The following is a 17,719-nucleotide window of genomic DNA, read 5'->3' as shown; positions in this document are numbered from 1 at the left end:
TTCACTGCAAGCCCAGAAAGCATTTCAAAAGAGTTTAATTTTAAATAGGTAGTGGCAAGATTAGAGGTATAAACTTGCATAACCTCCCAAGATTTGATGAGAACAACATGCATTTTCATAGGTAAGCTGTGGTATGTTTGTAAAAATAAATTAGACTGCTTTAAAAATCACAGTGCTCTATGGTAGATATTAGAAAGAACTAGGCTTGAATCCGGGCTTGGCCTCTTAGATACATAACTTTGATGACATCTGCACTCTTTCTCAGCACTGTTTCCTTGTTTTTTTTTTTTTTAATGGCCATAAGTTGTTGTGAGATGAAAAATTATGTATAACATAGTAGTGATTCATTAAACGACAGCTAGTGGTGTTACTATTACCTCTTAGTGAAATAAAAAGCAATCATACCCACAGCTCTGTCCATCATATTATACACCATAGCCAAGAAGAAAAGACTATTTAGCTAAGCATTATTTTCTGGAAATCTTCCATTATGCAATGAATTAAACACCAGTTTGAATGTACAATCTGTAAGACAGGCACATAAAGTCCTGGGGACTATTTTCTAAGGGGTAGAGCCAAAGAACTATCAGTTTGTTTACCTGAGTATCAGGTACTGTCAATGCATTCTTTGTTCCTTTCTTATTGGTAAAAGAATGCTCCACATATTAGAAACGGAATGGAATTTTACATTCCTGGAGTTGTGAATATTGCTTTTTATGATTTTGTCCTCACCATTTCCTAACAGAATTGTGAGCAATCTTCTTTCACACTTAGGCATAGTTCAATTCTCCAGAAAAATTCTGAATTTTTTAAGGAATGTCTCCATGAGGATGCATTCATTAACTGAAATATTTGTTTAGTGGAACAACTAAAATGGTACTGAGAGAGCTCAAAAGTATGAAAATAGCAGTAAATAAAATGGTAAACTATTTAGAATTTTAAGCAAAACCTTGTATAGATAAATAATAATAAGATCCTACTCTGTAACACAGGAAACTATATTCAATATCTTGAGATGAACCGTAATGGAAATTAATACAAAAATATATATCTGAATAACTTTGCTGTACACTTGAAACTAACATAACATGGAAATCAACTATATTTCAATAAAATAAATAAATAAAAATAGGCAGATTTCTAGGACTAAAAATATTTTATCAAATTGCTGTTAACGCTGGAAGATCTTTCTTGGACTATAATAATCAAGAACAAAATTGATGAAATAAGGAAAAAAGTAGAGATTTCTTTCCTCATCATTTTAAACCTTTAGGGAAAAATCATTATTTTTATTTAGCTAAAATGAATTCAGTGGAGTTTAGTTATGCTCATGTTTCTAAAAGCTGATCTATTTTTGATAGAAGAACATTTTGGATGAGGTTGGGCTGGCTGAGGATTGTTAAGTCTCAACATACACCAACAAAAAAGCAAGTTCAGTGAAGAAGAAACACAAAATAGTGTAAATAAAACTATTGCTGGGTGAGTTGAGTTGTTTTTCTCCCAGAGGAGCAACAGATCTCTAAAACGTCCAAAATTATCTGGAACTTGCTCTAACAAATAATGCGAGAGAAAAAGGCTTCCTATTATAAATTATATGCTCCACTCAACGAACGTGCAGTGCTATAGCCAACAAAGTTGCTAATATAGCATCTGAAATGGAAACATTATACGCTGCTTAAAGGATTTCCAAATTTAAAAGTTAGCAACAGATTTAGAAACCAGTCTTTCTCTGGAAGAGAAAGAATCAGATATTTTCTTAGAGGCAAGCTACAGATTATTTGTGTAAGTTAAAGGACAAGGTTAAAATGTTAGACAAATATTAATTCCAGTTTTCTATATGCAGTGCACAGGTGCAACTTGAACAGCATATCATATGGGATAATCATTAAATTCATTCAACCAGACCTTAGAGAGTTAAAAACATATATTCTGAGGAACAGGACTCCTCGGTCCAAAGAATGAGAATGAAACAGTGCAGAATATTTGTGTATCAAGGTGATTCCAGTTTCCAATTGGGAAAACAGGACTGTTAACACCCACATCCCCTGACAACTGTCCAATTATGTATATCACACTTGGCCTACTGTTTGCAGTAGAAGTAATCAATAAAGGATGTGGTTGAGTGAACATAGATTTTGGTTGAACCAATGCATGAAAACTTAATCATTTACTCAGAGAGAAGAAATCAAATAGAGCAGAGATGAAACAGCCACTAAGGGGTTTGTTGATTGTGCCACCAAGTTTGTGGGCCACAGATGAAAGTAATAAGGCAAATGGAATCAGTGACAGGAGAAAATGTAAAAAGCTCTTCTTAATTTCATGAATTAATAGAAATGTTTTGATGTATTTTGGGGGGTCATTTTTAGGAAATTCCACATCAAAGCCAGGATGATCCATTTTAAAGAATATATGAAAATTACTAGGGCATGTCATTTCTCTCAAGCAAGAAGAAATTAATTTTCAGCTATAACAGAAAGGTAATTTTCACACTTGAAACTTTGTCCTGATTGATTTAAAGATCTCTACTGTGGAAAGTTTTCTAGGAAATAATTTAACCCGAGTTTGCAAGAAAATTTCCAACTGGTAAAGAATAACCTCAGAGATGGGCTGGTTGTGACCAACACATCTTGGAAAATTCTCATTTTTGTGATTTTTTCCCCTAAATTCTTTTTAAAAGTCCTCCTGGAGTGTTTTAGCATTCCAGTAAATGGGGCAAAGAAAACATCATAAGGAAAATTGAGGAATTTTCCCTCTATATTTACTCAAATCGTTTGTCTATGTAATAAGAACATTTACTTGGTAATTTCTCAACTCACTCCCTCTTTGTTTTATGGACCATAATTCTGGCTTTTATAGCCGTGTCATAGATAATTGTTTTCATTTTAGAACATCAACTTTTTTTTCTCAGTAGTATTCCAAGTAGAATGGAAAAAGGCATTATAAATGCTTATTTTCTGTTGTGCTGCTTAAACCCTTGTGCAATTACTATTATTCAGACCAAGAGCAAAAATACCAAACCCTGCTCACTATTAAAACCTTCTGCAATAACCCTAATGCCAAGGCTGGGTCTAGCATTACCAAACGGCAACTGCATTAGTAAGTTGCAAGTCTTGAGGGAATGTGGCGTGTTTTTCCATTGAAGGCTTGGTATAAATTCTTATAACCATTTTAGAAGCTTCTAGCCTTACAGCTTATTCACCTTTCATGCATGCTCAGCTGATGGTCTTAGACACACACTTATCCTAGACATGGCTATCCTCTTCCATTTCCTTTAAAGAGATAAAATATGTTTATAGAGAGAGGCCTCCCATTAGTGAAACATGCAATTGCACGGGGTAGGAGAGAGAGAGATTTAGTGGTGAAGCTAAGCTTCATATGCAGTTTGATTTATTTCTCAGTCGCCACCAACATAATTTCCTCTATTTTGGTTGTGCTCCATTTTTTGCATGTTACTGCTAATCTGAAGATGGTTTAGGACTATGAAAGGGATATGTGTGTGTGTGCATGTGTATGTGTGTGCATGTGTCAAAGAAACCAAGCCCTTGAGGCAAAATTTTCTAAAAATGACCTCCAAATGTGTATCAATGCACTTCTAGTAATTAGTGGACTCAATTTAATAAGGCTTCTTGGATGCCTGGGGTGCTGATGTCGACCAGTATAGAATTTTTGTTTTGGAAACATCTGTCTCGAGATTTACTTTGCACAAATGCTGAAAGAATAAGCTAAGGTTTATGTTCCCCTGAGTATTCCTTCAAATCAGCGACCATGCTGCAAAATGGCAGACTGGATTGGAGAGCTTGTGGTGGCTTTGGGACACTATTTCTTAATAACCTTAGAGTAAGCACATCCTGTAATCTTTTGTGCATGATGAACATTATGCAATTAAAAACCCATGCCTGCTGTACAAATAATCGATGGCTTCGTTGGTTTTTAGTGTGTGGGAATTCTTATAAGTGGAATTCACTTCATTTGGTATAAAAGTGAGGTAGGGATAGGTTTTCTTGCCTATTATATGTTTGCCCTGGGCCAGTTGCTAGATTGTTGAGAGTGTTGGAATATCCTCACCCTCATTCCTACCCAAAACATACCCTACTTCATGATATATCAAATATAGCTAGATCTTTTTCCATACTTCAACCTCAAATACTTAAGCAGCCAAATTCAAACAGTTGATTGTCTGTTGTTGCTAATATTTACCAATATTTAATTGTTCAAGTCCCACCTTAGCTTTTACTACATAGACCAGGAATTCAAATCCTGGAGTGGAGACTCAAATATTCCAGATGAGACACCAGTTTAACAGGTGAGAAGTATTTTAAGATACCCTCAGGTCTCCAGAAGTTTCAAAAATGATTATAAAGATTACCTGTAACCAAAGAAAAGTCTAACACTGGTCTTGTCCTGTGACATAGTAAATGCTCAATATATGTCTATAAAATAAAATATTTTTTTTTCTTTGGAGTTTTATCTCTTCAGTTATGTTGGGACACAATGTCATTTTGTAGGAATTATTTAGTAAACATGTTAAAGAAGGCATTTATTTAACGGTATAGGCTTTGGCCAGGTTGGCTATTACAAAGCAAGACAAATCACCCAGCCATTTCCTACTGATTCTGGGCAGCGTTAACAGCAGAATCAAGTAGTAGTCAAAATGAGCGGGACAAAAGGGCCCAGAGATGGTGTGTTTCAAACAGATGTTAAGTTGAATCCTTACACGATTCTGTTTTGTGTGCACACATCTGCTTCATTCAGGTGATTATTTGGAAAGTAAAAGTTTAAGGGGAATTTCACCGTGGAATTAGCAGTTAACAAACCTGCCTAGTATCCATGAGGACACAGGTTCAACCCCTGGCCTTGCTCAGTAGGTTAAGGATCTGGCATTGGCATGAACTGTGGTGCAGGATGCTGACGTGGTTTGGATCCCAAGTTGCTGTGGCTGTGGTGTAGGCCAGCGGCCGCAGCTCCAATTTCACCCCTAGCCTGGGAACTTTCATACATCACAGGTGTGGCCCCCCCCCACAAAAAAAAATTTAAAGGATAGTTTGGTTGCTTGTCCTCAGGCTGATCACCAATCTTTATTTGGAGGGACCACAGCACTCATGGTTGCTTGCTTTATACACTGTTGGCCCTGCCTTCCTTGAGTAAATGTCCATACTCTCCTTATAAAAATGTCTGTCCCTAACCCTTCATCCACTGGTGACTACGGTGCATTTTATTTATTTTGTAGGGCACTTTTCATTTCACTGCTGTTGGTTTTTTAATATCTAATTAATTATTTATTTAATACTTAATAATTATTATATTGGCAATTTTAATACATAAATAATGATCCACTTTCAATGCATCAGACATTTTAAATGCCTTTGGAACAACCATTTTACCCTCTTTTTGCTATGTCTATGGCATGCGGAAGTTCCTGGGCCGGGGATTGAACCCATGTCACAGTAGTGACCAGAGCTGCTGCAGTGACAATGCCAGATCCTTAACCCCCTACGCCACCAGGGAAAAAACTACTTTGTATGTGTTTACAACTGAAATACAAGTGGGAAGAAATTAGAATTTGACACAATCTATATAATTATTATTATTACTGCTACTACCACAACTACTAAAGAAATCACGTAAAAGCTGTATCTTGGATATAAGATAACATACTAAAAACCAAGGCCTTAACTTTGACACCTTTCCTTATTCTTATTTTATCATGGCTTAAATATAATGCAAAGATGAAGTGGCATACACAATATTCACAGTACAATGGGTGAAGGGTAGAGCATATATTATCCATGGAAAAATCTGTATCAAAAGTTGTTCAGGTATGCTTTGGTTCATTTTTCTGTTTTAAAGGAAATTTTGGGAACATTGTGTTTGTACCCAATTGTTTATCCAGAAATGCTCAGAGGAGAGATATCTTAATGGAAGAAGCATGATTGAAGCATAAAATAGAAACTCTCCTCAAAGAAGAGATCTGGAAAGGTTACAGTGAGCCAGTTACTGAAGCGTACTCCATATCTCTGTGCTCTCTGCTTTTTTAACCTGTGAGATGTGACCTGATTTTTCCCTCGCATCCAAGGTCATCACTAAACTTAGAGAAAATCAAGAAATAAAATAATACGAAGGAGGGGGGTAGACAAAGAGGAGTTTAGGTGCATATTTAGAAATACCACATTGGTTTAAAATAACTTACGATGAAAGGGTCACTTAAGAAGGGCACTGCTTAAAATTTAAGCAGGCAGTAATGGAAAGCGACAGACCTCAAACAATTTAAGTCTTTCACAGCTGAGTGAATTCACAGTGACAGCAAGACAAGGATGTGCTAACTTACCTCTGCAGGACCTTGGCCGTGGCTTCATAGGCTCTCCCCAGGCTCAGATCATCATCCAGGTCTGCAGAGATTTTACCGTAAGTGTTAAGGACCTATGGGGAAGGGGAATATAGCATGACCAGATTCACCGATGTTTCATTTCATAACAGAAAAGATGAAAATTAATAGTTGTTTTTAATGTCACCATAAAATACGGTTTTTGCTTATTAAAAATTCATGTTGGCTTGGGTTTATTTTTATCTGTAGTATAACTTGTTTCACAGCCATCTCTTTGAGCCATGACAGTGAAGTCTTACTTTCGTAAAAATAATTCTTTTCCTGCACAACCCAAAAAAATCTTCCAACTGACATAACTTAGGGGTGAATAAACAACGGAATGGTTTCCAACATTATTTTAAAATATGGGACTATTATCTTACGTAATATAAGGCCGATTATAACAGTCTACTATGGTGGCTTAAATATCACTTTTCTTTCTATAAATAGCTGTTTGAAAAGCAAGAATTTAGGTACCAGGCAATTTCTTAATCTATCATTTTATTAGAGGCATATCTCAGAGTTTGTACACGTATTCAGTCTACACTAAAAATATTTCTTACGAATGTACTTCATTACCAACAATCTCTTCAATAATCAAAAGATTACGGCTGCCACAGCCAAACGTATGATCTTAATTTAACACTGACATCATCTGCATGGTATAATTTTCCTCTTTATTCTTTTCCTCTTTCAAGGGCCAGAAGAGGGAAAATACATAAAATAAAATCCTCCGTCTTCCATCCTCCTTCATTGTCACTTGACCCAACCTATTACACACATGAAGACACAGGAAATCTCCAAAGACCTCTATGGAAATCCTTTTTGCACACTTTCTAAGAAAGAATTAGTGAAAGTCATTTGTCAGCGTTGGGAGGGAGAGTCAGCTTGAACGAGGATGTCATATGCGCTGTGCACTCAGCCTGCGTTGGGCATCTGAGAGTTTGTGTATTAGAGGCAGTGTGGATATTCATCTTTACTTTCTTAAGGTTAATATCTGGGAAATAATTTCATCAAAGTCATTGTGATACCTCTTAATTTATATGTGTGTGTGTGTGTGTGTGGTTTACAAGTGACTGCCTGACATAATACCGATATTAAAACTTATTAATACACATTGACTCAGTGTTTTATTTTCCGTTAAACCTGCAGAGTTCAAAATTTTGATTCTTATTTTTAAGCCTCTTAATAAGCCTTGTATAAACCTGAGAATATTCTTTTTACTCTGTTGTGCAAAACTGGCAACACCTAGATAAAGTCTGATGTGACTAACATACAGCTTTTTGAGGTAAGGGGCAGAACCACTGAATTTTGTGAATTTGTCAGAGACCTTATTAAATCCAAATGTCAAAATATTTAGGAAGAGACTTTCTGGTGTTTTTCTTGGTCAGTATATATTTCATATGCCATCCCAGAAATTTGAAGATTGAATATTATTATATTTTGTGTCAAAAATCATGTTTATGCAGTATTGTTACCGTGTGCCAGCGCTGTGTTAGACCCTAGGAAATCTTAATGGGAATAGGCCATGCTTGTGGCCTTCAAGGCACTTACAGTCTAGTGGTATAGAAGTTTGCACTGCGGCAGCTGTGTGAATTAGCAGTGCCTGAAGACAAGTTTCTCCAGGATTTAGCCTTTATCCTCCACCACACTCCCATGCCCGGGGCCACTCTGGACCTGGAAGCAGGACAGTAGCATCCGGCGGTACCCAACATACTCTTAGGGCTGTGACTTTGGCCCATGGGTAGGAGGGCAGGTGTCCTAGAAATCACAGACACTTTGGTGTCCACGGCTCCTCTCCCACACAGGCATGCAGCACTTCCAGGGAGCGGCGGGGGCAAGGACCAGCGCAGTCTGGGCTTCTGGTTTGGGTCTCAGACCTGATTCTACAGAGGCTTCCTCATGGAATCAGATGGGGTTTACTGGAATGAACACCCACCTTAGACTAAGAAGACCTGGATTCAGGACCTATTTCTTCTACACCCAACACCTCTCTCTGGTCCAAAAAAAATCTCCCTGAGAAACTTTCCTCAGAAGCAAAAAAAGAAAACCTCCCTCTGAGAGTTGTTGTGAGGCTGCCGTGAGATAGTGCAGAGAGCTGTTTAAACATGAGATGAGAATTCTCTGTTAACCAGCCAGCTCCCAGAGAGTTCCGCTCTCAGAGTAAAGATGACACACTTTACTAGTGGCTTGAGGAGTTTGTCTCTCAGCTTAAACACTTTACCTAAAAACAGGAAATACATAGGCAGTGGGAAGAAGACACCTCATTACTGGACCAATAGGAAAATAACCAATTACAATGGCTCCCCTAGATCCATGGGGGCTATGTTCCCAAAGCCCCAGTGTGTGCCTGAAACCTCAGGCAGCACTAAACCCTATATATTCTGTATTTTCTCCTATATTTACTGTCTATGATAAAGATCAATTTATAAATTAGGCACAGTAGAAGTTAACAATCATAACATAACAACATAGAACGATTATAACAATATACTTAAAAGTTATGTAAATGTGGTCTCTCTCACTCTTTCTCAAAATACCTTACAATTTTTTTTTTTTTTTTTTTTTGCCATTTCTTGGGCCGCTCCTGCGGCATATGGAGGTTCCCAGGCTACGGGTCTAATCGGAGCCGTAGCCACCAGCCTACGCCAGAGCCACAGCAACGCAGGATCTGAGCCGCGTCTGCAACCTACACCACAGCTCACGGCAACGCCAGATCGTTAACCCACTGAGCAAGGGCAGGGACCGAACCTGCAACCTCATGGTTCCTAGTCAGATTCGTTAACCACTGTGCCACGATGGGAACTCCTACCTTACAAATTTAACGCACTTTGCATCTTAACTAAGTACTTATCACACACTGTGGCTGTAACTTTTGCCATTTGAGGTGTGACAGAAAACCAGCACAAATGTCTTTTTCCCTCTTCACAGTTTCACAGACAGAGATTCGTTCTTAACCATAGATCATAGCAACCTCAGCACACAACTTTTTTTTTCCTTATTAAGTTGATAACCTTTACTGTTTTCCTTAAAGGAAGCACTTTAGGCTTCTCTTTGGCATATCTGAATTGCCAGGATCACTCCTCTTGAGGTTTGGGGCCATTATTAAGTAAAATAACGGTCACTTGAACACGGCACTGTGATAACTCAATAGTAACTCCAAACCTACATGGCTACCACGTGACTAGTGGTGGGCTATGCTGCACAGGGGGAGATTCATATCCAGGATGGAACAGAAGGAAAGCCCCAAGATTTCATCATGCTACTCAGTTTAAAATACATGATTTGTTTATTTCTGAAAATTTCCATTTAATCTTTTCAGACCCTAGTGGACTGGTGGTAACTGAAACTTCACAAAACAAAACCACGGGTAAGAAGGGGCTACTGTTCATGACATCCATACTAAGGACCTTGAAAATGCTATACAGAAGTTCATCTAAATCAAGATGGGGCCTTTGCATCTCAGCCACGTGAGCTCTGGTGGAAGGGCCTCAATTCAGGTGAAATCATAAGAATACAAGGCAAAGCTCAGCAGATTGGTGAATTGTGTAGTTCAACCTAAAGGGAGTAGGAAGGACATTGTTAAAAGAAAAGAAAAGTAAGTGGAAAAATAACATGAGATCACAAATTGTGTAGAAAATAATTGTTGGTGGGAATGTAAATTGGTACAACCACTATGGAAAACAGTATGGAAGTTCCTTAAAATAATTAAAAGTAGAGAGCTACCATATGATCCAGTGATTCCACTCCCAGGCATATACTCAGAAAAGACAAAAACTGGAGTTCCCGTCGTGGCGCAGTGGTTAACGAATCTGACTAGGAACCATGAGGTTGCGGGTTCAGTCCCTGCCCTTGCTCAGTGGGTTAACGATCTGGCATTGCCGTGAGCTGTGGTGTAGGTTGCAGACGCGGCTCGGATCCCGCGTTGCTGTGGCTCTGGCGTAGGCCAGTGGCTGCAGCTCCGATTAGACCCCTAGCCTGGGAATCTCCATATGCCGCGGGAGCAGCCCAAAGAAATAGCAAAAAGACAAAAAAAAAAAAAAAGAAAAGACAAAAACTCTAATTAAAAAAGATATGTGCACTGCAACGCTTATTGTAACACTATTTACAACAGTCAAGGTTGAATGTAACATAAGTGTCCATCAACAGATGAATGGATAAAGATGTGGTATATATATATACAAGGGAATACTACTCAGCCATAAAAAAGAATGAAATATTTCTATTTGCAGCGATGTGGTTGGACCTAGAGAATATCATACTAAGTAAAGTAAGTAAGAGAAAGACAAGTATTATGATATCATATATGAAATCTAAAAAACAATACAAATGAACCTATATACAAAACAGAAATAGATTCACAGATATAGGGAAAAAAAACAAAAAACAAAAAGCTTACGGTACCAAAAGGGAACAGGAGGGGAAGAAGGATAAATTAGGACTATGGGATTAATGGATATATACTACAATGTATAAAATAGATAAACAATAAGGATTTACTGAAGAGAACAAGGAATATTTGGTATCTTGTAGTAACCTAAATGGAAAATAATCTGAAAAATATAACTGAATCACTTTGCTGTAAACCTGAAACTACCACAATATTGTAAATCAACTATACTTCAATTTACAAAAGGATGAATATTCAATATCTCAAAAAAACCAAATCATGGAGAAAATAAATATGTTTTGTATTGCTTTTATCGTAAGTTACCTTACCATCTTTTTAATTAAGGTATAATTTATAAATTAATAAATATCGATTAATGTGAATCATTAGACAAACAGTGGAACATTATAAAGAATACTTCATTTTATTTTATTTTATTTTACTTTATTTTACTATTTTATTTTATTTTTTTGTTTGTCTTTTTGCCATTTTCTTGGGCCGCTCCCACGGCATATGGGAGGTTCCCAGGCTAGGGGTCGAATCGGAGCTGTAGCTGCCAGCCTATGCCAAAGCCACAGCAACGCCAGATCCGAGCCGTGTCTGCAACCTACACCACAGCTCACGGCAATGCCGGATCCTTAACCCACTGAGCAAGGCCAGGGATCAAACCCGCAACCTCACGGTTCCTAGTCGGATTCATTAACCACTGAGCCATGACAGGAACTCCTACTATTTTATTTTATTTTATTTTTTTGCTTTTTAGGGCTACACCTGCAGCATATTCTAGTTCTCTGGCTGGGGGTCGAATGGGAACTACAGCTTCCAGCTCACACCACAGCCACAGCAATGCCAGCTCTGATCCACCTCTGCAATCTACACTGTAGTTCATGGCAACACTGGGTCCTTAACCCAATGATCGAGGCCAGGGATCGAACATGCATTCTCATGGATACTGGTTGAGTCTGTAACCCACTGAGCCACAACAGCAACTCCTAAAGAATATTTCAAGTGAGAAAATACTGTCTGGTAGTCTGCGGGATCCACTGTACTTGACTGAATGTCCCTGTGGCATGCATACGTTGGAAGCAAATCCAGGGTCGGAAGGTTAAATTCTGTTATTGCAAATTGAAGATAGGAGGAGAGGAAAAGAATCTCAGGTGTAAAATACTATGATGAGTTACAAATTCATTATATATCCTGAAATTTTATAGACAGTGAACTTAATCTTTGCCAGATGACAAAGGAAAACACTGATTAATCATGCTACTATGTCAATTTCAATGAACATGATTACCAGATTACCGAAGTTGGAAAAGTCAGCTCATGTACCTAATAAAAATTGAGTGCTATGTGGCCATGTCATCACATTGCTCTAATAAGTTCCCTGAATAACAGAGATGAAGTTTTGAAAGCTATTTTATTAGATGTTTTAAAGGCAATTCTTCCCACTAGAATAAAATTGGTTTACTTGAAAAGATATTTTCAAATAAAACCTAAGTTCCTAAAATGAGATAATTTCTATTGGTCACCTAAAAGCAAAGCCACTAAAACACTTAGCATAAAAAATGAGAGTGTGAAAAAGAATAATGTCAGCAATATGCTACAAATTCTTTGAAGAACTGCTTGCTGTAATGATTTAAGGATCATTATTTTGCTTCAGTAGCCTTCAAGGGTGCACTGGATTTAAGCCAAGATTGTCACCTGTCAACAAAGTGATATATACATATATATATATGATGTATTTTTATAGACTGATGAATAGATATACAGGAATATTAGTGTATATATCTCTAGAGATACTGAGAAAGAGAATAGAAAAGTAGCCTTGTCCTCCTAGAAGATCATAAGAATAAATTCTGTGCCTGAGTTTTGGCATCTTTAAGGTAAGACATGTAAGAAGATGTTATTACGTCCAATAACATCAGACACCCAATTGTTTTCTCTCTTTTAATCTTTAGGATTTCCAGTTACATGGGGGCCCTGGAACAAAAGAAAATGAACTATCTGATATTGATCCCCCTTCTTACCTCCCTCTATTTTCCCATTCCTTACCTCATTACAATTCCTCTCTTATGGTTCCTTTATTTGAGACATTAAAACAGAAGAAACTCCAGCAATCAAGGCCCTCACATTTGCTTTCAAAACTGAAACTTACTTTAAAACCACTGTGATGGAGATTACTCCTGGTCTAATTTTCCCAAAGCGATGGATTCTTTTCCCATCCCCTCTGCTCAGTCAGCCGTTACAAGAAAACACTATTCCTGTTCATTTGTTTTACACACTTTTTATTTTAAGATAATTGTAGATTCATAACCAATTGTATGAAATATACAGAGCATGCTCACATATCCTTCACCCAACTTTTCCACGATAGGAATATCCTGCATAACTATGGTATGTGTCAACCAGGGAAATCCATGCTCATACAATCCACCCACCTCATTCAGATTTCACTGATTTTACACACACTCCTGTCTGTGTCTGTGTGTGCTTACACTGGTGCACATACATGTGGGGGTGTTAATTTTACACTAATTTATCATATGTATATATTTATGTAACCACAAGCACAGTCAAGATACAGCAAAGTTCTATCACTGTAATGATCTCTCGTGCTATCCTTTACTATGTTTGCTGCTTAGAAGAGAGAGTGAAAAAAAATTTTTTTTCTCTTGTCCTTGGGTTAAAGAAAGGTCTGCCTTGGGAAAAATTATGAAATTCTGACCTCTTCCCTTTTAGTACACGTCCCCTGCCTCCCCAGGGAAATTTCCTCAGCTAAGTGACAGAAGAATAGCAGTCAATTAAGCAAATTTATACGTTGGTATGAATGACTCAAAGATCATTAATTCTGCCAGTAGAAGTTGTAATTTTTTTTAAAAAAAATACCTCATGGGTCAAAATCATTTCTTCTGGAAGGATTTTTTTGCAGTCTAACAAAGGGAAGTGAAACAATTCAGGTGGTGTGTGGCAAGATAATTTGGGGCAAAGGTTATTTAAAAAAAGGCCAGCCTTGTCTTGAAATCCCACCTTATAATATGATCCCTTGAGCAGGTACTCATTTTTATAACCTCCTTTTTTGAGTCTACTTCTGTACCTTCAGGTTTTCTAGAAGGTCCACATGCTTTTCCACCATGTTCCTTATCCCAGTGGCATGAGAGAGATGAAAACTGGGACGACTTTAAAGCAGCAGATGTGAAAATCTGAAAAGGTAACTACATGCTATTTTCATTCCCTTATGTTATCACTTTCTTCAGTGCTCAACCTCGAGAACCAATATATTATGCAAGGAACACTTCCAGTACATTCCAATCAATCATTACATGTGACTGCAAGATATAATTACGTGTGTGTCTATATCTATGTTCTGTGTACGTAATATATATCTCTAGTATATAGACACAACCCTGATTTTAAAGACCTTACTTTCTAAGGTAATAAGACAGAGAGATGCAGAAATTACATAATGCCATAAGTCTGCATAAAGCTAAAATTTTGTTTAATTCATTAAACTAAGAGTGTCTTCTATGGATTAAGCCTTGATCTAGGTGCTAGTCATGTAAGCAGCGAATACTTGCCCCTGTGCAGTCTAGGTTGTATTTAGGAGATAGGGAGAAAATTTTAATTAAATAAATGAATGAGTAAATTTCAGACAGTCCTAAGAGCAATGAAGAAAATACAACTGGGAAAGACTTCCTATAGAAAAGGAAACTCAATCTGCAATTTTAAAGGAATGATGGGACTGGGTCAGCACTGAGGGGAGCTTGAGCAAAGCACTGGAGATGGGAATGAGGGATACAATGAGGGGGAAAAAAGCTTTCCCAGGATAGATAGAAGCAACAACGGCCAACAGAAAAATTTGCTTTAAAGTTCACACACACACACACACACACACACACACACACACACACACACACTGCTCTCTCCCTTAATTAATTCAATACTTAAAATCACTAGGAAGTCCTCCTCTGAGGGCACAGACCAGTCTTTGGAAGGGCCTTATGTGATGATGAATCGAATCTCCCTCTGGGTGTTCAAATTTTCTCCAAATATCCTAGGCTTTGGGGTCAGGCAGGTTTACTACTGAGCTGAGTGACGTTTGTCAAGTGACAGTGTCTATGAGTTTATTTCCTCAGATGTAAAATGGAAATGAATAAAGTCTGCCTAGAAAAGATGTTATAAAGTTCCACTAAGATGGAGTATTTAAAAGTACCTACTAAGGATCTGAACGAAGCAACTGCTTAGTTTTCCCAAGTGCTTTTCTAACCTAGTTGTTCTCAAATGGGGGCGATTTTGCCTCCTAGGGGACACCTGGCAATGTCTGGAAACATTTTAAGTTGTCATAATTGGGAGAAGCCAGGGATGCTGCTCAAAAGCTTACAATTCACACGATAGCCCTCCATAACTAAGAATGACCCAGCTCCAAATGTGAATAGTGTTGCTGTTGAGAAATCCTCATCTAGCCCTGCCCTGTCCTGCCCTTCCCTTCTCTTCCTTTCCCTTTCTTTTCTCTTCTTTTCCACACCCGCAGCATATGGAAGTTCTAGGCCAGGGATTGAATCTGAGCTGCAGCTGAAACTTACGCCACAGCTGCAGCAACATGGGTGCTTCAATCCACTGTGTGGGCTGGGGATCGAACCCTTGCCTTCACAGTGACCACAGCCATTGTAGATGGATTCTTTTTTTTTCTTTTCTTTTTTGCTTTTTTAGGGCCGTACCCACAGCACATGGAAGCTCTCAGGCTAGGAGTCAAGTCAGAGCTACAGCTGCTGGTCTACACCACAGCCACAACAACATAGGATTCAAGCCTTGTCTGTGACCTACATCACAGCTCATGGCAATGCTGGATCCTTAAGCCACTGAGCAAGCCAGAGATCAAACCCCCATCCTCACGGATACTAGTTGGATTCGTTTCTGCTGTGCCACAAAGGAAACTCCTGTAGTTGGATTCTTAACCCACTGAGCCACAGCGAGAACTCCTCGTATAGCCTTTTCTTGAATGGTTTTCCTGTCAGAAAACTACCCTTGGGGGACTAGCCACTCAATCATTGGAGAGTTATGTGAAAAAACTACTGGTTAAGTTGAAGCAAAATCTGTAACTCCGCCTGTTAGTCAAGGTTGTGTTTTATGGGACAACACAAAATAAGCCCATCCTTCTTCATGTGACAGTCCTTCCAATACTGAAAGACGGCTGTTTTCCTTCCTCAAAGACTTCAAACTCACAGAAGCATCCAGGAGGCTCTGAAACAGGTGAGGATGAAACCTGAACAGTTTCACTACATTTGAACTTTTTATTTCTAATTTTGCCTACAAAGTCTAAGAGTTCTAGAAGAGTTTAAAGAAACACACCTGGACCAAAATATATCTATAAAACTGTAAGGGGCACCCATTGGACTCGTTGGTAAATAAGAAGTTATGAGTCCATTGCCTAGCTAGTTTCTTTTTTCTTTTTTTTTTTAAATCTCTTTCTTCCTTGCTCACCATAAACAGGCAGCAGAGCTAACATTTTGTTAGACATCCCCTACACAAACCCCAAATTGTGACTTTTCATAACAAAGGTTCAGCCCTGTGCTCAATATAGCGCATTACTTTGAGAAGAAAAAGGCAATGATACCGATTTATTCTTGTGCACTGAGAAATATAGAAATAAAAAATCAAGTTTGCCATCTTGAGCTTGAAATCATTGTCAAGTCTTATCGGAAATACATTTATTCTGATTTCTGGCAATCTCGCCCCCTTTAGCCATTTCACAGTTGGTGAGCAGAAAGGATGTTTCTGCCTCATTTACAGTGTCTGAACATGATTCAGACCATCAACTGCAACATTAGTCAAAGAAATCAGTGGCTAATGATTTCTGACAAGCACGGCAGTAACAGGCTGCGGACCAGACCGGGCAGCAACAGCATTCCGAGCATCTTACTAGAGCCAGCACTAGGCAATGGAAGAAGATGGTAAAAGGGGGGAAACATAACTGGTTTCATGTCACCGAAAGGCTCTTACACACTTTCTGCAAAGACACAGTATCTGACATGCAATAAATGCAGTAACCTTTTTCTACAGATATGTTTGCATGAACACTGAGGACCATCAGGTCAGCTCTGCAAACTCTAACACACCAAAAGCAGTTAAATATTTTGCATTCTGCTGAAATGACAGCCTTCAATTTGGAGTAGTCTAGCCTTCTTATTTATATTGATCATTTGGACAGTGTACTCTTTCTCCCTGAAATGCATTATTCCTCATTTGGACTGTTACACACCAACTGTTTACATAGCCTGACACACAAAAGTGAAGCCTGTATGGTCCAGTGTAGAAAGGACTGAGTATTAAAAGACATGAGTTTTTGTGTTGTGACCTTGGACAGGTCAGTTGGTTACTTCAAGCCTCAGTTTCCAAATCTGAAAGATAATGGGGCAGGGCCAAAAGACCTGGAATTCTGCCTTCCACAAATACGATTTTGATTTTAGACTCCACATTGCTATATTTAGTTATGGAAGATACACCCTAGTTGTTTTCAATAGTTTATCCTTGACTTTTAAATCCATGATGAAATTATTTTATGTTTAAAAAATTTTTTAAACAAGAGAAACAAAATGATTAATCATTTTATTTAGTTGAAAGTTTATTTTCATGCTTCTCCCTCGTTTGAGAAATCTTGCATATTCTTAAAGAATTGCTTTAAAAAATGTCCTTACCATGGGATAGGTGAGAGCAAGGAGAGTTAAATCTATGAAGCTTTTGGTTAATATTAAATAGCATTTTTTACAAATACAATGAGCAATGCTCTTCAGAAACAGCAAATTTTTACAGCCTAAAATTTTAAAAATTTTGAGGAAAATTCAAGGTTATCCTTAAGTTCATAAACCGAATTAGAATTGCCAGTTAATCTGTCATATACTAGGAGATTACATTGTATTCTCAAAAGCTATAAGAATACAAATATATCTCAAAAGTTTCCAAGAATTTTCTTT

General features: G+C 37.9%; 1 protein-coding gene across 1 annotated transcript in view; it reads right to left on the bottom strand.

The window, feature by feature from the left end:
- Window positions 1–17,719, bottom strand: part of TTC29 (tetratricopeptide repeat domain 29) — a 233,915-nt gene that overhangs the window by 100,756 nt on the left and 115,440 nt on the right. Inside the window, exon 9 of the mRNA XM_047799227.1 lies at window positions 6,326–6,417. Within this exon, the coding sequence (XP_047655183.1) occupies window positions 6,326–6,417 (92 nt within the window). The remainder of the gene's footprint in view (window positions 1–6,325; window positions 6,418–17,719) is intronic.

This window comes from Phacochoerus africanus, chromosome 10 (assembly GCF_016906955.1).
Source record: "Phacochoerus africanus isolate WHEZ1 chromosome 10, ROS_Pafr_v1, whole genome shotgun sequence".
NCBI classification, from domain to species: Eukaryota; Metazoa; Chordata; class Mammalia; order Artiodactyla; family Suidae; genus Phacochoerus; species Phacochoerus africanus.
Note: the sequence above shows the minus strand (reverse complement) of the source record. Positions and strands in the feature narration are given on the sequence as shown.